The following is a 21,369-nucleotide window of genomic DNA, read 5'->3' as shown; positions in this document are numbered from 1 at the left end:
GGAGCTATGCCCCTTAGACTTCTTGAAAGACAGTAAAAAATAAGAAATGCACAGTAAGAAATGGTAGTAGTGGGAATACTCCTGAAGTAAAAACTTAAAGGAGATTATGGGCTAAATAATATTGGGAGATTTGTAGTATACTGAACAAGATTTTCATATTTCTGAACAGGAAGTTTTTCTATCCAGTTAGGTTTCAAGCAGTCAAAAGAAAACAAAGAATAAAAACTGTTTTCACATGCTCCATAGTATAGTACACTACTTAATCACTGTGGAAGAACTGAATTTTTTTTTCTTTTCTTGTGGTACTGGGTATTTAGCCTAGGAATATTTTATCACTGAGCCACATCCCCAGCCCTTTTTATTCTTATTTTAAGACAGGGTCTCACTGAGTTGCTTAGAGCCTAAGTTCTTGAGGCTGGCCTCAAAATTTGTTCTTCTGCCTCAGCCTCCTGAGTCACTAGAACTACAATATGTGCCACCATGCCCAGGTAGAATAATTTATATTTTGACATTTCTTTATCTTGTCAAAAAGGCTAAATGTTCATTTATACATATACGTATTCTTGCTGGGTTTCTTTGCATGATTTTTTTCCTTTCCTTTTTGGCCAAAAACCAGGGCAGTAAGTAAATCTTGAAATGCCAAAATCAAAGCTGGTAGCATGGTAACAGAAAATGTATTACTATTAAGAAACAGACATCTTCCTCCCTAAAAACACACACAGGTAAACCTCAGGCAAACACAGGTCAGTGCTTACGCATCATCCCTGGCCATCAGGGGTTGCAGAAACAATCCTGCTGTCCCTAAAATGCACACCAGGATGAAAACCCATAGAAAAATGCGATCAATCACCATGGCAACATATTTCCAGTCGTCTTGAATCTGAAAAACAAACAAACAAATAAATAAAAATCATGCAAGAGAAAGCACAAGGGGAAAAGCAAAGTGAATGTGTGTGTGTGGGTAGGGGGCAGTGCTGGTCTTGAACCCGGAGTCTTGTACATGCTGGGCAGGTTCTCTACCACTGAGCCACATCCCCAGCCCCAAGTGGATAGTTTCAATATTTAACAATATGTGGCCATATAAGAAGTCATTTTATCTCCAATATGCAAGAACTCTCTTTTTTTACTCAATGTGGTCTGAAGAAATCTACCATCAAGTTTTGCTTCATGCAGTGGAGAAATAGGTATGAAATATTTATCATATTAGCTCTGTTTCAAATGAGAAATTTCTAGGCCTTTATAACCCATTTTTTTCTAAATTTCAGTTTTGTAAAGTTAGCAAAACCAGTTATTTATGCCTCTATTTTGGGCCTTTGTTTGAATGGCTGGTACAACCCAGCATCACTTGCTATTATTTCAAGAACTCATTCTTTTCCAGTTTTAGATATTAATCGTACATCTGTTGCAAATGTGAAAAAGCACATCAGGCAAGTCTATCATCCTTTTCTTTCCTAGTACTCCATTCCAGAATGCCCACAGACCAAATGTCATCTTCAGATGGAAGGTCAAAGTACAATGGAATGCTATACAGTATTATTTGAGGTTCAGCCTGCCCTACACAGTTGAAATAACTGCTGACAATGAAGTTTAAAAAAAAAAATGGAAGAGAGTGCAACACTAATTGTGCATAATACAGCTTCAATTGAGGCTTGAAACAGGAAAAAGAATTGTATGGTAATTAAACTCCTAGACGATTCAGAAAGCAAAGGAACCATAATTGAATTGAGAAGGAGAGAACCCATGAATCAACTGATTTTGAAGCAATAATCACATAATAAAGAGGCAGCATGTAATTTTGTAATTTAATTAAGTGCCCCGAATTGGGACTGGGAAATGTGGATTTTACTATTATGAGCTTGAGTAAATGTGTCCTCTCAGTGACACTAAGAAGTCATTGGTAAAGTTATAATGCCCTGTTTGCCACAAGTTACTTTATTTGAATTTCTAAGACTGGTTTGTAAGTGCTTCAGATCTACCAGGGGCTCTGATTTCTACCCGTATACTATAGGCTGAGCCTCCTAAGGGTGTAAGAGGCAGGCAGGTGGGAAAATAGAGACCTGGAGACAGATTTTGATTATAATATCACTCTGCTCCTTTCTAGTTGTAAGAATCTGGGTAAATTCTATCTCCTCCCTTAGCCTCAACTTATTTATCTATAAAATGGGAATAAGAACAATACCTACCTCAGAGGGTTGTTTTGGTACAGAGTCCTTAATGAACAGTACCTATTGATGTTAATGTTGATTTGAAAAAATGACTAATATCCCCATTTAAATCTCCCTCTGACTGCACTTCACATGGTTCAGCCCAATGAAGAAAAACTGGACTTGTGTCTTAGACATGGGTACAAAGGGGGCATGAATTTTAAGCCTCTCTCTCTCTCTCTCTCTCTCTCTGGAGATTTTTAGTTGTAGAAGGACCATGATACCTTTTTTTTGTTTATTTAGGTTTTTTTATGTGGTGCTGGGGACCAAAGCCTCAGGCGCGCTAGGCAAGTGCTCTACCGCTGAGCCACAACACCAGCCCTAAATCTAACTCTTAAAGCCTTTAAAGCACAATGATATTGGCCATTCTCTAGAAACGTTGGGACTAAATGATGAATCGAGGGTAGATGAGAGTTGGGCAAAATGGTGAACGGGCCCAAGCTCCTAGCTCCCTTGCACAGCACAACCCTGGAGATGGCCCAGAAACAAGAGACTCTAAAGACTCTCTGAAACCCAAATAGGGAAATGGTGGCCTGGGGAGTGGGCATAGCAAGTGGGGTGGCAGGTGAGCCAGGAAGGGGTCTCCATGGAAGGAGAAGGTGGGGGAGTTTTGGTGTGGTGCTCTTTCTGGCCCTGCCTCATTACCACCTCAGCCTGTCGGCTCCCTTCCCAGAGATGCAGGCTCAGGGGTGATGTGCAACACCAGCAGAGCCTGGCTGATGGGAAGAGCAGAGCATAGAAAGGTGCCCACTGACTGGAGTAGCTGAAGCTCCCTTCCTCTCCTCCCACATCAAGGACTGAACTACTTTAGTCCAGCAGAAGGGACTGGAAGAGATCAGAGCCAGGCAGGAGGTGGCCAGACATTTCTTTAAGAACAAAGCACCTAGAGGGGAGGCAGCACCCTCAAGGGAAATTACCCCAGTTTGTGACCCCATGTCCTCAGCCTTGTGCTGTCTGACTTTTGGCCCTTCCCTCAAACAATTCACCAAGGACAGCTGACCCTCCCTGGAGGAAGGGCGTTTACAGGCCGAAAAAACACACACATTTAGCCATCTGGAGGAAAGTGAACACATTAGACAGGGCAAGGACTTAAAAATGCTCTCCTCTAAGATAAGAGAACACTGGAAGTATGAAGTAGAAACAAGCAGTTTGACAGAAGAACCAGTAAGTGTAAAAGGTACAAAAAATAGTAGGTGTGAAAATAGAAAATTTGTGACAAAGAACTCAGGAGATGAGCTAACTAGCAGGGTAGATACGGCCCAGGAAAGCAGCAGTGGTGGGGCGGTGAGGCTGAGGAGCCATCCTGGGTGGCAGGAAGGATGGAAGAGCTAAGAAATGTCATGAGAAAACTAAGATGGGGAAGCAGGATGCAGACATGTTCAGGTGGGTACAGTACAAACTCAGGAAAGAATACAGGAAGGGGGTGAGAAGGAATCTCTACAGAAACCATAACCTTGGATGTCCCAGCAGTATAGAAAGATGTAAGCCCAGAATGAAAAGGCTCCTAAGAATGCCAGACTGATAAGGTGGGACCCACACCTACTAGACACATTGTGTTTGATGTCATTAGATTTCTCTAAAAATAGAAAGTTCTAATAGCTTCTAGGCAGAATCAATTACAAAGGCACAGCATTAAGGCAAAACTTTCCCCTAAAGTGATACTGAGGCAAAATGACCTTGAAGCCATAGATAGATAGATAGATAAACTATATATAAATATATAGCTACACATATATATAAATAATTTTAAGTATTTAAGGAAAAGAACTTAAACACTAGCATTTTGTATCCAACTAACAGCATCCTGAACTTCATGACCAAGAAAAAGTCTTGTAGTTGCCATGTGCCTCAATTTATATATTTGTAATATTGAAATAATAATAGTATAGACCTCACAGGATTATTGCAGGATAAAATGAATACACACACACACACACACACACACACACACACACACACACACACGAGTGAAGTCACAATAAGTTAAGCCTTCCAGGCCTTAGAAGGTTTACCCATAAACACCCTTGAGGAAAGCATGTTGCTAAGAAATCCAGGGTACACCACAGGATACATGTGAAGGGTAAAAGTAAAGTTCATGGTAGACTTTAAAAACAGAATGACAGAAATGAAAAAGTACATTCATCAAAATTCTGAACAAGAAAAAAAATCCTGAACTAGGCGAGGGGGCATGGGAGGATTAGATGAACTCTAGATAGGGCAAAAGGGAGGGAAGGGAAGGGAGGAGGCATGGGTAGAGGAAAGATGATGGAATGCTATGGTCATCACTACCCTAAGTACATGTCACGAAGGATGTGACTCTACTTTGTGTACAACCAGAGAGATGAAAAATTGTGCTCTATATGTGTAATATGAATTGTAATGCATTCTGTCATGTAACAAATTAAAATTTAAAAAATAAATTTAAAAAACTCCTGAACTAAGATACTAGTAACACCTAATGTGGCTGCAGGGCATGAGGAAGACCACAGGAGAGGTGCGTCTGTGGCAGGCAGGATACAGATATTGAAAAATGTAAGAGACTGATTTGATGGATAGGGAAAAGAGAATTGAGTATGGGTTTAAGGCAGTAAAAACCACCAGAAGAATAAAAAATAGAATATCATGTGGCTTTCATGTATTTTATTCATAAAAAATAAAACTTTCTCATATACAGCAAGAACTGAGGAAAAAAACAGATAAATGGAAGACATTGGAATAAAGCAAAAAATATAACCCTGATAAAACTAATCACAACACAAATTAATCATTGCTCATAGGTCATGCTGTGATTAGAATGAATGAATAATCCACCAAATAAAACAAGTTGCTTCCAAACAATGAGCTTAAAAGATCATGACTGATCTGTGCACCTCCAAGATCTCTAGAGCAGCATGTACAGTGGACAGCCAGGGTGTGATCAGCCACCAAAACTGCTGTCAATAAACAGTCCTTCCCCAGGTGAGTTCTAGTTTTCTAACCTGGTAACTCCCAATGAGAGCATTCAGCATTAAAAGGGAAATTTCCAGCAGGCTGCAGTGGCACAGAATTAATCCCAGTGACTGAGGCCAAGGCAGGAGGATTGCAAGTTCAAGGACGGTATGGGTCCCTGTCCCAAAAAGAGCTGGGATGTAATTCAAGCACCTCTGGGTTCAATCCCAGTAAGGGGGTGGGCGGAGTTCTTTACACCAATTAAAGCTAGTATGGTTTATCTGAACAAAACAAAACTACTTCTCCAATTGGGCAGCTCCCAGAACCTGAAAATGTCAACCAAAAAATATGGTCCAACAACATGCATAGGGAAATAGATGTGACACACAGAAAACAACTTAACTGGCTATGGCTTAACTAGTTAATTGGCTACAGGGCCTTCTGCAACCAACCAAAGGTCTGTTACTGTGATTAAACTCAACATTGGCTTGGTCCATTGGGCCTGTGCAGGTACCCAGTCAAAAATCCATGGCCTCCCATAAGTTTTTATTTAACACTAAGGATGATCATTCCCAGGCTTGCAGCAGCCTCTGGAGATAGCTGGGAAAACAGCCTAGGATACTGTCTGGGCTCTGTGGAGCCAGGGACAGTTAACATCTGCCAAGTTTGAGCCAAAGAATAGGAAATTAAAATATCTCTGGAGAACTGTAAATAGCAGTGTCAGTTACTCAATAAGAGGGAAAGAAGAAATCCTTCAGGGGGATCCACTCTTCTGAGCATTGAGCAGCCACATTTATCCTAACACCCCCTCATATGTGTGTTGCAATCTGCTGGCTGCATGGCCAGATTTCTGCTTTCTCTGGAAAACTAGAAGGATCTACCCACATTCTCATGTAGTAACAGATGTCCAGAGGTGAGGCAGTGCCTGCCCCTTGAGATGGGTCTCGTACTACTCTTTTGCCATAGATCCTCCAAACCCTCACAGCTTGTATAATGTCTAGGAAATAATTTTTGGAATAAAGGTCATCTTAGCCTGAAAAGGCTAGAATGTAGGTACTGAGATCTCAACCTTTAATAAAATCATTGCTAACTTAAATGACTATTTAAGCGTTAGGAAAATGTAGAGAATGTCCTCAAAAGTTATCAGTGTTGAACAGATAAGAGATTTCCACTCATCATTTATTTAATGTCCAGTAACAGTTTCAACCAAATTTAAAGGAATGTCTATCTTTTTGGCTAAATTAATGGCATCAGCTGGAGATTTTGCATTGTTAAATCAGCCCTGAGACTGCTCCAGGTAGCTCAGATGGCTGGGTGGGGAGCTGTGGCTGTTTGCTTCCTGTCTCATCTGCTTTGGGATGCTACTGAGCTGACTAAAGGGCTCCAGGCATTCCTGACTAACATTAATTACCTACCATGCATCAGGAGCTGAAATTATCTTGTAATAGCTCTTTGCTAATAAACAAGGCAGCGCCAATTAATTTAAAAGCAAAGACTCTTATAAAATCAGTGAGCATGATCCTGGCAACCTTGGGGGCAAAGGGTCATGAAACAGCCAGACACATGACATTATTTCATGTAAAATTTACCTATCCTTAACGTTAGTTCTGGTAGAAGGTTTTTAGTGAAAATAGAACTAAGTTCACCCAATTCTTTAAAAAGAGCAAAAGAATGTGAATAGATATTTCACAAAAGAAGATATCCAAATGGCCAAGAAGCATATGAAAAGAGCCCTAGTAATTACTCAACCGGAAATACTAATTTGAACAGCAGTGAGACACCACTTAGCACATCTTGGAGAGGAGGTGAAGTACCTGGAACTCTCACACATTGCTGGGGAGTGATAGTTGGTTCAAACTCTAGAAATTTTACAATATCCACTAAAGTTAAAAATACATCTTTCCTGTTGGGGCTACAGCTCAGTGGCAGAGCACTTGCCTCATATGTGTGAGGCATGGGGTTCAAGCCTTAGCACCACACACACACAAAATAAATAAAATAAATAAAGTCATTCTGTCCATTTACACCTACAAAATTTTTTTTAAAAATACATTTCGTTGACAAAATCATGGAATTTGCAAGGAAATGGATGGCATTAGAGCAGATTATGCTAAGTGAAGCTAGCCAGTCCCTAAAAAACAAATGCCAAATGTCTTCTTTGATATAAGGAGAGCAACTAAGAACAGAGTTGGGAGGGAGAGCATGAGAAGAAGATTAACATTAAACAGGGACGAGAGGTGGGAGGGAAAGGGAGAGAGAAGGGTAATTGCATGGAAATGGAAGGAGACTCTCATTGTTATACAAAATTACATACAAGAGGAAGTGAGGGGAAAGGGGAAAAAAACAAGGGGGAGAAATGAATTACAGTAGATGGGGTAGAGAGAGAAGATGGGAGGGGAGGGGAGGGGAGGGGGGATAGTAGAGGATAGGAAAGGCAGCAGAATACAACAGACACTAGTATGGCAATATGTAAAACAGTGGATGTGTAACCGATGTGATTCTGCAATCTGTATATGGGGTAAAAATGGGAGTTCATAACCCACTTGAATCAAATGTGTGAAATATGATATGTCAAGAACTATGTAATGTTTTGAACAACCAACAATAAAAATTTAAAAAAAATACATTTCATGCTGAGGTTGTGGTTCAGTGGTCGAGTGCTTGCCTCACATGTGTGAGACCCTGGATTTTATCCTCAGCACCACATAAAAATAAATAAGTGAAATAAAGGTATTGTGTCCAACTACAACTAAAAAATAAATATTAAAAAAATAACATTTCTCCAAAGATCTAGCAAATCTAATTGTAGGTGTATATGCCAGAAAAATAAGTGCATATTTTCACTAAAAGACATAAGTTGGGCTGGGGATGTGGCTCAAGCGGTAGCGCGCTCGCCTGGCATGCATGCGGCCCGGGTTCGATCCTCAGCACCACATACAAACAAAGATGTTGTGTCCGCCAAAAAACTAAAAAATAAATAAATATTAAAAAATTCTCTCTCTCTTTAAAAAAAAGACATAAGTTATAAGCAGCTTTGTTCATAGTTGTCCAAAAATTGTAAAATAAACAAGGTAATAAGGTCATATTGAGGAATATTACACACCAATAATAAGGAAACAGCAACAAGGAAAAAGCTCAAAGACATGTTGAATGAAAGAAGTCAGGATGCTATTCCATGCACATGAAATCCACGAACAGATAAAGCTAACCAATGGAAATAAAGTCAGGGGCTGGGGTTGTCGCTTAGTGGTATAGCACTGCCTAGCATGTATGAGGCACTGGGTTTGATTCTCAGCACCACATATACATTTAAAAAAAAAAAATCGGGGTTGGTCACTTGGGGAGAAGAATGACCTGGAAGGGGCACGGCAAAACCTAACGGGACATCGAGAATGTTCTGAAACTTCGCCTGGATCATGTTTACACAGGTGTAGACATAATGTAAAAATTCATTGAGCTGCACAGTTATACGGAGCAGGCACTTTACTCCATGCACATACCTCAGTGAGAAAACACAAAAAGTGAAAATAAAAATGCAGCTGGTCAATACCCAATAAAAATGCAGCTGGTCAATACCCAAAATAAAAATGCAGCTGGTCAATACCCAACTGGAGAGCATCTGGCCTCGTGCCCTATTCCAGGCTACCTCCTAATCCACTCTCCGCACAGATGTCCTAGTGGCCGGAACTGCTGGCAGCCCTGTGGCTAACTTAGGGCACCATATCTTCACATGCTTTATCACCACATTTTACACATGAGAAAAGAGGCTTAGGGAGGTGAGGTGACTCACATATCCAAAGACATATAGCTGTCCTGAACACAGGCTGCTGAACCCAGAGTCTAATTTCTTAGCCCCACCCAATGCCTTGCTGCACAAAGAACCCACATGCCTGCTGACTGAATGGATGATAATAGCAACCAGACTCTCACCTCCTTGGCTTCATTCTGTGCTTTCATATTTTCGGCAATATATTTGACACTTTGAATTGCTTCTTTGATTTCTGGTGACAGGGCAGAGAGGGACAACACAGCATCAACAGATTCAGAACTGGAGCTTCTAGTGAGGTTTGCGCTGAAATTTGAGATTTTGACCCTGCGGTGGTGGCAGTAGCCACACATCCCATCTTGGCAGGGGTAGCCTTCCTTGCACCCTTTGGATTCTGTGCGGCTGAAACAATTCAGATTTGAGAGCTCGGCACTGTAGAAGGGCCTTGGCTTCTGAGTGTTTTCTTCATTGCTGGCCGGCCTGGTCATGAACATGACCCTAGGGAGCAAGTTCAAGAATACCGTCTTCACCCAGGTGGGCATTGTGTGCGTGGTTGGGGTTCTGTAGTGCACGTTGAGCACGAAGACTGTGATGACGATGGACAAGGTGACGAAAATCATGGTGAACAGGAGGTACTCCCCAATCAAGGGGATGACCAGGGAGGTGGATGGGATGGTCTCAGTGATCACCAGTAGAAACACGGTCAAGGAGAGAAGGACAGAGATGCAGAGTGTCACCTTCTCTCCGCAGTCGGAGGGCAGGTAGAAGACGAGCACAGTGAGGAAGGAAATGAGGAGGCAGGGGATGATGAGGTTGATGGTGTAGAACAAGGGCAGTCGCCGGATGTACAGAGAGTATGTGATGTCCTGGTAGATCTCCTCGCAGCAGTTGTACTTGATGTCATGTTTGTAACCTGGGGCTTTGATGATGGCCCACTCACCACTCTCCCAGTAGTCCTTGAGGTTCATGGAGGAGCCAATCAAGACCAGGTCGATTTTCGCCTTATCGTAGGACCAGGAACCGAACTTCATGGTGCAGTTTTGGTAATCAAATGGGAAGTAGGTCACATCGATTTTGCACGAGCTCTTGAAGATGGCTGGAGGTATCCAAGTCACTTCACCTGTGTGCTTGAGTAAGGCTTTGGTCTTGTCATCCACCTGGAAATCCCCAACAGCACTGCAAAGGAAAAGAGGAGCATGGTGACATGGTCACTACCCCAGGGTCATCCAGCCCAGCTTTTCATGCTGCCAGCAGGTAAATGGCAAGTAGTGGTTTGTAAAACTGGAATGTGAGAGCTAAAAGTGCCATGAGAGGTCACCTAGTTCACTGTCCCATTTACTGGTGGATAAAATGAGTCCCAGACCTCCTCCCAACACACAGTCTGTCATATTCCTTGACCCTTGGGCACATCACCAGTTCATTACACAACATAAAATTCCCAACCTGATGGTTACAGAGACCCCCAAATGCCAGAAAGACCTCCCCATCCCTGCTTAATTTTAAAAAATGGGATGAAAGTCATTGACCTGGAGGCAGGTGTTCAAGCAGTATATATTTGCTATCTGTTGTCCCTGTGGTCTGGACCTTGTTAGAATCTTGTTCATTCTCCACTGGGCGCCTAGTGTGTGTGTGTAACCAGATGGTAGGCTGAAAGGGGTTGCACAGACACCGTGGAAGCCCATACCCATTAAACTGAACCTTTATAGATGATTTTATTTCCAGAACCTACCTGCAGATCCTGATCCGACTATTCACCACACTGCCCATTCCTCCCAACATTATTCCACAGTAGATGATCGTGTCTTCTGATTCCTTGTCTTTCATATTCAGCATAACAGAGTCCTTTGCCTTCTCTTTCCCTATCTGCCCCCACTTACTCTCCATGTTTTTCTTCCTTTCTTTAAGCTACGTGCACACACACACACACAAACTTTTTTGTTTTTGCACATAGATACACATTCTTTCTTAGAGTCATCTTGTTATAATCTGATTTCTTCAGCAGGAGATCTGATGATAGGCTCAATACCCTGTAGCATTCCATTGCAACAGCCAGATGATGTCATCTGACAGTAAGGCTGGATGATCCTCACAATGTCCCTGCCCATGAAGGCTCTTACATTTCCTTAGATCAGCCCTTTTCTATTTCTTAGCATTCCAGCATTTGAAGGTATTTGTATCTTTCACATCCCTTTACCTGGTACATGAAGAGCTGCAAGACAATTATAGAATCGAAACATTCAGGGATGTCCTTGTGTGACTGTATTGGAGAAGAACCTGTGAAAACTAAATGGGAACATTCCAGTGCACATCTTTCCTCCCTGCTAGTCTCTGGGCCTCCCACCCTCACATCCCTTGTTTGAGAAGACAATCATTGCACTGAAGACTCAATGCCAAAGCCCTGCCCACCTTCACTCCAGCTGGCTGGTTTGCCCTGCTGGGTTTATATGTTCTTAGCTTCCCTTCCCTCTTCCAGTTCCTGGCTCCAGGCAGAAGGGAGAGGGTTGGGCAGTGGGGTGGGGTGCCATGGGTGCTAACATGGGCTAAGTTCTCCAAATGGACTTAGCCCATGTTAGCACCCATGGCACCCTGAGCTGGGCTAAGCAGAAGGGTAGAAAGACCCACAGAAAGACAGGTCTCCTGGATCCCTAAAATGTCAGGGAAATAAGGGATCTGTGTAGAGGGTCTAGTCCAGGGGTTGGCAAATTCTGGCCCACAGGCCTGTCACCTATTTCCACAAATACATTCTGTTGGGACAAAGCTACTTCTGTTTGTTTTTTAATGTCTACAGCCATTTTGAGCTATAAGGCAAAGCTGAATAGCTGTGACAGAAGCTCCATGACCCACAAAATCTAAAATATTTTACTCTTTGGACTTCACAGAGTTGATTCACCCTAGCTGTAATCTAGTCCTTTCATTTTACTGAAGAGGAAACTGAGGATCAGAGGACAAGAATGATTTGCTCAAAGTCCATAGAGTTTGTGGACAGAGCCTTGGCCATTCAGAACTCCGGTTCTTAATCAAGGACTCATCAAAGTATGTGTGTCCAAAGAACAAACACCAGAGATTTGTTTGCCCTGGTTGCTAGTACTCATTTTTGCTCATTTCTGGGGATCTTGGCCATTGTTACTGCCTAAAGATGCCCCTGGCTGTGTGTGTAGTCTGGTCAGAAGGCCTGTTTGCTGCTTGGGGCATATCAACTGTCATATCTATACCACTGAGAGAGAAGACAAGGACTGGGGTCTCGCATAGCACCAGCTAAACAGAGAGCACCTGGTAAATATCTGTTGACTGAATGAATGACCAAAAAAATAAATGAAGATCTCACCCCTGGCAGAGCCCAAGAGTGAGATGGCTGGCAGCAAGAGACAGCAGAAGCAGGAGGATCTGAGCTGACTTAACTGTCAAACCATGTGAGTTAGTTGAAAAAATAGAAGGCATTGTGAGTAAACGATGAGCTGAGGTGTTCCTTCAATATAAGGGGAGATTAAGGAGGTAAGTGGGCCAGGGTAGGAGAAAAACCAAGATGGTGGAGGTTTTTACAATCTCCAAATTCCCTAAGAAACCTGGACAATTAGGATGGCAAAGGAACAAACCTGTGGATCACACTGTCAGCAGACAGATTTAAGGGCAACCCTCGAACCTGAGAATATGAGGGTAGGGGTCAGACTACTACGTGGCCCAGGGGGCCCATGTGGGACTAGCTGCTGGGAGGAAGTACCTGAGAGAAGAGAAAAGATATCTCCAAGAAGTGTCTGACTCCACAAAGAAAAGGACCTACTCTGTGTTGAACCCTCAGCAAGGGGACAGTAAAACAGACAGTAAGAACAATTTATGGTTCCATAGATTCCAATTTGTGGTAAGAACAACAACAAAGACCATGGGAATTCACTTAGGGTCTGAAGAGAAGCTGGGGCTGGCAGGGCTTCAGAGAATCTCAGAAATAAGCCCCCAAATCAGAGGCCCACTCAGAGGAAAAGTCGGATCCAAAGTGAACAGGGGAGAAAGTGGGATGAGGTGGTAGAAGGTTCAAGTGCTGGCAGACCCTGGAAATGGCTAACCTGAGTGCAGATTTTCTCACTTCAAGGTAACTGTTTAAGGAAGACATAGGCCAAACAGCCACAAAGCAGATGCAACTGACAGTATTGTGAGTTCAATCGCCAGCACCACACACACACAAAATTGTTTAAATCAAATTAAGAGCATAATAGAGAAGGAACATAGGCAGAGAAATTCATATATATATATACACACACACACACACACACACACACACACATACATATATGTATATATGTGTATATAGAGAGCACGCGCACGTGTGCTCATGAACATGAGCATGTGCACACACATGTGCATATGTGTTCCAGCAGAGGAAACCAAATCAATGGAATAGAATAAATCTTAAAAACTAATGTAAAAAAACTTCCCGGAGGGGCTGGGGCTGCAGCTCAGTGGCAGATACTTGCCTAGAATGTGTGAGGCACTGGGGTTGATAAATAAAGGCATGCTGTCCATCTACAACTATTAAAAAATTTAAAAAAAAAACTTCCCTAGAAGCTGGGGATGTGGCTCAAGTGGTAGCGCGCTCTAAAATTCTCTCTCTCTTTTTCTCTCTCTCTTTAAAAAACAAAACAAAACAAAACAAAACTTCCCTGGAAAAAAAGGGGCTTTTTATGTATGTGCTACATAGTAAACTGGGCTTTTTTTTTTTTTTGGTATGGGTGAATCCAGGGGTGCTCCCTACTGAGCTATACCCCCAGCCCTTTTTATATTTTATTTTGAAACAGAGATCCTGTCTAAGTTGCCCAAGCTGGTCTCAAACTTACAATCCTCCTACCTCAGCCTCCTGATTAGCTGGGATTTCAGGTGTGCACCACCATGCCCAACAAGTAGACTTTAAGGACAAAGTAGAGGCATATCCCCATAGCCCTAGGCAGACTCAAGAGCATCACTTGAGCTCATAAGTTTGAGACCAGTTAGGGCAACAAAGAAAGACCCCATCTCAAACTAAAAATAAAGACAAAAGAAGAAATCCTGTGGGTAGCCAATAAAAAGGCCGACTACTTATAAATGACTATCAATTGAATTTGCCCATTTACTCAAGACAGCCTGGCTTACATGTGTGGTCCTGTCATGTTTATTTATAATGCCCTGTTCCTCTCTCAAATGCCCTGTTCCTCTCACCTTATTTAACAAGGAAAAGAAAATTAGATTGACATGGATTTTGACAACAACACTTCTTACCAAAAGACAACGAGGTAAAATTTATAAGGTTTTCATTACAGGGAAATAGAAGCCAAGGATTTTCTATCCAGCCCAAGCAACCTAAAAGTATTCTCTAAAAAATATTCTCTTATGAACTTGCAAGAACTAAGGGTATGTTGTATCTATGAGCATTTTGAGGATTCTATTAGAGAATGAACTTTACAATAAACAAAACATCATAGTAGAAATTCTGATATAAGAAAAAAATGGCGTTTCTATTGTGTTAAAAGGAAGAGAAACCCTCAACAGAGGGTCAATTTGAGAAATGTAAGTTCTAAGTAAAAGGTTAGATTGGATGATTTTTCACAATATTATTTTCAGCTGCAGATTCCAAGGAAATTCCTTATGATATATTTAAATTGAAGTGTTTGGCCACATCTCTCATTACTGTTAAAATCATTCATCCTACAGTGTTGCAGCTGTTCACCCTAAATTGCCAGCAAGGAAACAGCCATAAAACCCAAAATGTAAATCTAATATTTTTGCTTGTGTTCTCAGTTCCTGCTTAGCAAGAATTCTCTATACTCTGCCCAGTTCCCTAAGAGCCTCTGGACCATGAGATTTCTATGTCAGCTTGCAGTGGAAGGAAATACTTCTGCAAACCAGCTGAGTGCATCTTATGTCTCAGTTCTTTAAGGACAGGCTTACAAATACAAGTTGCATGAAAGGAATATTTGTAAAATTGTGTCTGAAAAGGTTAAAGACATCCTTTTTGTTTCTGCTGGGGACCAGAAGATGGGAGATTTTACATATATATATATATATATATATATATATATATACATACCAGCTTCCCCAGTCCTGATGCTAATTGTAATACCAAGAGTACTGCTACTAGTAGTAAAAACATATCAGTGTATACTAATATGAATAAATACCTAAACAAAGAATGCTTTAATTCATTAAAATCAGATTATACTAACTATGAAATGTTTTACTAAAAAACTGGTGTTTTGTTTGCCTGATGTTTGTTTTGTTTTGTTTTTTGGTGCTGGGGTTTGAACTCAGGGCCCTGTTAATGTAAGCATCCACTTACTCTCTCACCAAGATACATCTCTCCAGCCCCACCCTTCATGGCTTTAGTGGTTAAAACATTATCACTCTACAGTTGAAACATGGGTGAAAAAATTTGTTTTCCAATATCCGGAAAACAAATTAGTATATATGGTAAAATATTGGTTATAATTTGTGTTTGCTTAATAAAAGAGCTTAAATGTGGAAGGGATCCATTTTGTGTGGGTTTAAGAAGGAGAAATGGGCTTTAGATGCACCACATGGGCAGAATCAGAGAGGAAAAACTTTTGAAAGGGAAAAAGGAGGGCTTCCTGAGATAGGAAGATGTGTGCTCTGGGTCCAGAGGAGACTCCACATGTGCTCCTGGGAGGGAATGGCCTGTGAGCAGCTTCCCTGGATGGTAGGAACCACCCACTTCCCTCCAGAGGCCTATACTCATCCTCAGGGGGCTGTGGCCATCCAGTTTGACCAGGGCCTCTGTGGCTGGCAGAGCTCACCACACTTTGCACCTGGGAACTTTACTCAGCCTGTGTGTGTGTGGTGAGGGGCACAGATCCATTCCTCAAGGCTCAGACTTTTACCAGTGGGAGGCGGTTTGGAGGGGACATTTGTGCAGTGGATAACTGCCTGCTGGCAGATTTGCTACTGGGGAGAGTGGAGAAAAGGTTTGAGGACAGGCAAAGAATGGGCTGGGAGTGCCCGCCTGAGCCCCAAGATCACAGCATCAGCCTCCTAAAGCATAGAGGACTACTGAGACCACCCTAGGCCTGGCTTTGCCACTGAATGAGGTCACCTTCTACTATGGGCCCCATTCTATATCTATGAAATATGGGGGACAGGCTGTATTAGTGATCCCCAAAGCAGACTGGCCCTCACAGCCCCCAGCACAGTTGGTGAAAATACATTCTTGAGTCCATCCTGTACCCAACCCATTCTGTTTCTGTGGGATGGGTACAGAAATTGGGTAATATAACTATACATGTAAACATACCTATGGTTACAGTAGAGTGTATTACAAAATATAGTAACCTTAGAAAAGACAGGAACAAAGAAGAAAATATTTTAACAGTAGACACCTGTATTTTAAAAAATTCCCTAGCAGCTGAACTGTCTGCAAGTGGGGAACCCTGGGAGGACACAACTCAGACTCAGCCAGCTCTGCCTTCTCCTACACCCTCATTCTCTTTCAATGAAGAAAAAGGGAGACATTTGCTTTTATCCCTGTCTGTTTGCACAGAGTTGCTAACAGATGCCACATTCAAGGCCATCCTTGACATACCTCACTCTCTTGCCATACACCAGGGCTGTTCCCCTGACCCTTCCAGTTTTATGTCCTACAATACAGCAAGTGAGGGTCCATACTCTCCTGCCTCCCTGTGCTACCCGCATTCCAGCTCCTTCTCCAGATGTGAGGTGACCTTTGAAACCAATTCAATGCAATTGCTTCCCAGAAGCTTTTTCCTCTATCAGCACATCACCTACTTTGAAGCAACTCAGCACACTGCCACTCTCTTTGGCTCACTGGCATCTCTATTACCTAGTATATAGTAGATGCTCAGCAAATCCTTGAAGAATGAACAAAGCCCTCTTGGAAAAGACCTGAGGAAGGCCTATCAGTAATCACAGTGGGCCTAGAACACAGAGCTCAGGCTGCCAGTCCCCAGATATGTGGGTCCTCGGGCACCTTACTTGTTATACAGCACAATGTCTGGCTTCCAGATCTTCTGTGCAGGTACATGCATGAACTCCACCCCATCGTAGTCTGAGGGGTTCCACTTCAGCTTGTAGTCATTCCAGATCTGGGGGGAAGGGGCAGAGAGGAAAGAAGAGACAGCAGAAAGACCAGCCTGACTTATTGCTCTTAATACTATATCTTGGTAACTCCCCACCTCAGCCACAGGTTCCTGAGCCCCCTGCATGTTGCAGACCACACAAGCCCAGCTCCTTGTGTGTGTGTGTGTAGCAGGGAAGATAGCCCTGGGCTCAGTCTGTAAGTTGCCTCCTGCTCTAGGAGAACCATGCCTCCATGACTGTGGGTGATCCCAGCCCCTCATCAATCAAATAGGGACCATTGATTGGTGTTTTCTCCAGTCATTCCAATGCCAAGTCCAGCTTCCTGGACTTCTACCACCAGATCTAGGTCCATGCATTAAGTTCCAGCTGCTCTCTTTCAGACAAATCTTTGACCAAGCTCCCATAAAAAAGAAGCTCTCCAACTCTGAAAGTTTCTGGTTTTTTTTTTTTTTTTGGTGTTGTGGGGGGTTACTGAGGATTGAACTCGGGCACTCGACCACTGAGCCACATCCCTAGCCCAATTTTTTGTATTTTATTTAGAGACAGGTCTCACTGAGTTGTTTAGTGCCTTGCTGTTGCTGAGACTGGCTTTAAAGTTGCAATCCTCTTGTCTCAGTCTCCTGAGCTGCTGGGATTACAGGTGTGCAGCACTGTGCCCAGCTTGAAAGGTTCTTGAGGAGAGAGCCATGATCATATTGAGTCTAGGAAGGGATGAGAGCAGAGCACTAGATGAGAGAGGTCATGCTATGGCTGCAGAGGGAATATGTCCTGGAGTGTAGGGTGGGGACACTGTGTCTACTGTCAGCCTCTTGTGGATGAAGGCTGTGTGAGCAGGATGCTCAGCTGGCTGAGCTGGCAGAAGGGTCACCATCAGGCCAATGGACAATTATGTCTCTCAGCAGGTCTTAAGCAAAGCTTCCCTGGGGAAGCTATGAGGAAGCCAATTCTATTGCCTCAATTGGAACAAGAATATACAGAGACCCTACTCCTATTCTATTAGTGATGCAAGAGAATCTGATTCTGACTTAAGGATGAGTTTTGGCAAAGAGGAAAGGAAGGAGATGGTCATATGCTACCAAGAATTGGGGGCCAGGTCTATCTCATTTGGTAGTGGGACTCTGGAGAGGTCTCTCTCTCTAAGCTGCAGACTGTCCATCTGTGACTCAAGGGGCAAGGCCCTGTTGTCCTTCCAGGTAGACTTCAGATCAGTGCATGTGCATGTGATCCAGGAGTGAAGCCCAGTCTGTGGGGTCCTTTTTGGTCCACGGACAGCAATTAAAGCAGTCACCACCAGGGGGCAGCAGTGCACTAAACCTGGTCACTTACTTGCTTGAGCCACAGGTTGGTCTCCATGATCTGGTTTACTTCATCCTTGAAAAGAAGATTAAAGTAGACATAAATGACAAAAACAAGGCTCCTTCTGGGAAAAGTTCCTCCAGAAGCCCTGTACCCCGTGGCCACAGATTGTGGCTCCAGCACTCACCACCTTCACCAGCTGAGACATGGACACTTCAAACTGGATGACGACTGGGTCAGACACATTGGCCACAGGCCGGATGATCTCGTTGTAATCTTCAAACAGGCGTTCAAACAGGCGATGCTCGGCCTCTGAGCTACTGGCCACTAAGGGAAACAGCCCTGTCAGTCCCTGGGGAAATTACTACTTATCTCTCCCACAAGGGACATCACCCACTGATAACCTCTGGGGTACTCTATGAACCCCAGACTTCCATTGCTTCCTCCAATGACAGACTGGGAAACTGAAGACCAAGAGAGACAGGGATTCCACCATGTCACACAATTCAGTGGTAATAAGCCTGGGCTCTGACGTTGGACAAAACTGGTGCAAATCTTAACAAACCACTGTGAGCTGTGTGAGCTTAGCCTAGTAGCTTAACCTCTTTGAGCCACGGTTTCTTTATGTGTCAAAATAAAGATTATAAATGTATTCACATCAAAGGATTGTGAGGAGTGACATCCTTAGTGACATGTGGTAAAAGCTCAAGAGCTATAAATTATCCTTACTTTTATTGTCACTACAGGGCAGGCATGTGGTGCAAATGCTCCTGGAAAGATTCCCTGTCCAACCCCAGGGGCAGGGAGGCTGGGGGTCACCCAGGCTCAGGTGTCCTGCTTCTAAGCCTAGGAGACTGCATCCCAGATCTGGGAGTCCCCCTTGCCCCACTCAGGATCATGTAGAGGTTTGGCCACAGCCTTCTTGGAAGCCGAGGCATCCATCTGTCTCTCATGATCTCAGAGTAGGACCCCTGGTTCCTGCCCATGCTGTCTTCATATCCTGCTAGAAGTCCCTTATTTCTCCGAAGCCCTGAGCAATCCCTTTTGTTCATAAGCCACACCCCAGCATAGTCGAGGCATCTTGGGTCAGCTGCAGCCCACTTACAGATCTGGGGGCAAACTGGGGAGGAGGGAAGGAAATCTGACCCAAATTTTTCAGTCCCTGAAATGGGATTTTGCCTGATCCACCGGACACCCCAACAAAGGAGGTGCCCCAGGCAGGAGCTCCATTGAGCGAGTAAGGCGCTCTGAGTAGTGAAGACTTCCGCAACGAGGGTCAGAAACAGCCCTATGCAGCACAGCCACAATGCCCCAAGAACCTACGGGCTGGACCCCAAGGGACGTCTTGCAGCCTTGCAGAGTCCCAGCCAACCCAGGCCTCCCGAAGAGCGGGGAGTCAGGGTCGGCTTCTTCCCAACAGGCTCCTCCAGAGCCTCGGCAGCCGGCGGGGAGGCGCGCTCCCCGGTTGAGGGTCGAGGTGACGCGACCAGGACCACGGACTAGAGGCTGGCGTGCCAGATCCGGCCCCGGTCCCGAAACGACTCTCGCCTCCCCGAGGTGGCCTGGGAGAAGTCCGTATTCCTCTCTGGCCACCGTTTCCCAACTAGTGGTGAAAAGAGGCCATGGACGGGATCAGATGCTGGAACCGGAGCCGAAAACGAAGAAGGCATCCCGCGTCCCTGAGTGGCCTGCGGGTCCCCGGCTAGGGCGTCCCCACCCTGGGTACCGGACCCTCCAGCGAAGCGCTCCTAGGGCCGCCTTCCCTGGGGACCCCGCACGCCGCGCCCGTACCTGGCAGCAGCAGTAGCAGCAGCAGCAGCTGCGGTGGCGGCGAGGGCCGGCGGGTGCCCATGGCGCGTCGGCTCGGCCCCGCTCTCCGGGACCGGGACCGCGCGGACGGGGCGGGCGGACGCGAACGGTCAGGAGCAGGTGCGGCCGACGTGGACGCTGAGGTCTTTCCGCGCAGCTCCGAGTGCGGACGGCGGACTCAGAGCCGTGCGGGCGCGGGGACGCGCGAGGCTCTTCCCTCTGGGCGGCCTTGGGGCTCCGGAGTGAGCGAATCACCCGGAGAGGAGCGTCGCGAGCCCCACGCGGGGCGGGGCGAAAGCCGGGGGTGGGCTCGCGCGGGTGGGGAGAGGGCTCCGGGTCCCTAGTCCCCGAGCCCTGCGGCCTCCTCCCCGGCCCTGGGCAACCCTACGGACCGCTCGACGCCCTACCAGATAGAAGCGGGCACTGTCAGCCTCCAGGGAGGAGAGGGGCCAATCCCCGTCCCTGTCCCTGGCTTCCGGGGCGTGTGCAGCTACCGCAGGGGACTGGGGACCGCTAGGCTAGAAAGAAGGTCGTCTCTATAAAGAACGTCCAGCTCACCCTCAAAACGAGCCTCCCGTATATGATGTTCTTAAGTAATTGTTAAATATTTTATGCGTGATAGTGTGTGTGTGTGTGTGTGTGTGTGTGTGTGTGTGTGTGTGTAGTTTAGGAGGGGGATGGGTAGGTTGGAGTCAGTTAAAACAATATTGGCGATGAGTTGTGGATGATGGAATCTGGAATCTGGTTATACTGTTCTCTCTACTTTAGAACATGTTTGAAATGTTCCTTAATTTAACAAAAAAGTATAACAAAAAGAAAAGAAATTAAAAAATGAGGTTTGGAGCCATCCACGCACGAGGGCACCACTCTTCCCAATCTGTAGATTTCCCTCTTCTCTTACTACCATTTGCAGTCTCTGGCCACCCACCAGGCATGATAGGGCACCTGAAGTCTTTCCTGTTGTAAACAGAGGAGGAAGGTTAACCTTCCTTGCCGGTTCTCTTTTCCTGCTTCAGCAAATGGTGAGTCACCTTCATTTCTTCTGGAAGGGGCTGCTATCCACATTTAAAGCAAACAAAAGGAGACAATTTGTGGGATCCAGAAAATATTTGGAAGACTTGAGGTCCACCTCTCAGGCCCCATTCTCATTTTGCTAGCAAAAGGATCTTCATTTGGAAAATATGGCAAAATCACATATTCAACATTAAACAGTAATAGGTGGGTATGAGGGATCTTCTTGGGAATAACTGAGATGTTCTAAAACTGGATTATGGTGATAAATGTACTAAAATT

At 44.5% G+C, this 21,369-nt stretch overlaps 1 protein-coding gene across 1 annotated transcript; it reads right to left on the bottom strand.

Annotated features, from left to right (window-relative positions):
- Positions 1 to 751: 751 nt before the first annotated feature.
- Chrna3 (cholinergic receptor nicotinic alpha 3 subunit) lies at positions 752 to 20,953 on the bottom strand. The gene is made up of 7 exons (XM_077799704.1): positions 20,938 to 20,953; positions 20,053 to 20,100; positions 18,455 to 18,609; positions 18,298 to 18,342; positions 16,867 to 16,976; positions 9,063 to 10,074; positions 752 to 880 (listed from the first exon to the last, which is right to left on the bottom strand). Exons 3-7 carry the CDS (start codon positions 18,473 to 18,475, stop codon positions 752 to 754), a joined length of 1,317 nt encoding a protein of 438 aa, XP_077655830.1. The 5' UTR covers positions 18,476 to 18,609; positions 20,053 to 20,100; positions 20,938 to 20,953.
- Between the last annotated feature and the right edge of the window lie 416 nt (positions 20,954 to 21,369).

The sequence above is a fragment of the Urocitellus parryii genome, chromosome 6, assembly GCF_045843805.1.
Source record: "Urocitellus parryii isolate mUroPar1 chromosome 6, mUroPar1.hap1, whole genome shotgun sequence".
Taxonomy (NCBI): Eukaryota; Metazoa; Chordata; class Mammalia; order Rodentia; family Sciuridae; genus Urocitellus; species Urocitellus parryii.
Note: the sequence above shows the minus strand (reverse complement) of the source record. Positions and strands in the feature narration are given on the sequence as shown.

Coding starts and splice junctions, on each gene's coding strand:
- Chrna3 (XM_077799704.1), bottom strand. CDS start 18,475: ATGTCTCAGCTGGTGAAGGTG. Junction 18,343..18,454: donor TGTCTCAGCTGGTGAAGGTG/GTGAGTGCTGGA, acceptor CTTCTTTTCAAG/GATGAAGTAAACCAGATCAT. Junction 10,075..16,866: donor GACATTGTGCTGTATAACAA/GTAAGGTGCCCG, acceptor TTTCCTTTGCAG/TGCTGTTGGGGATTTCCAGG.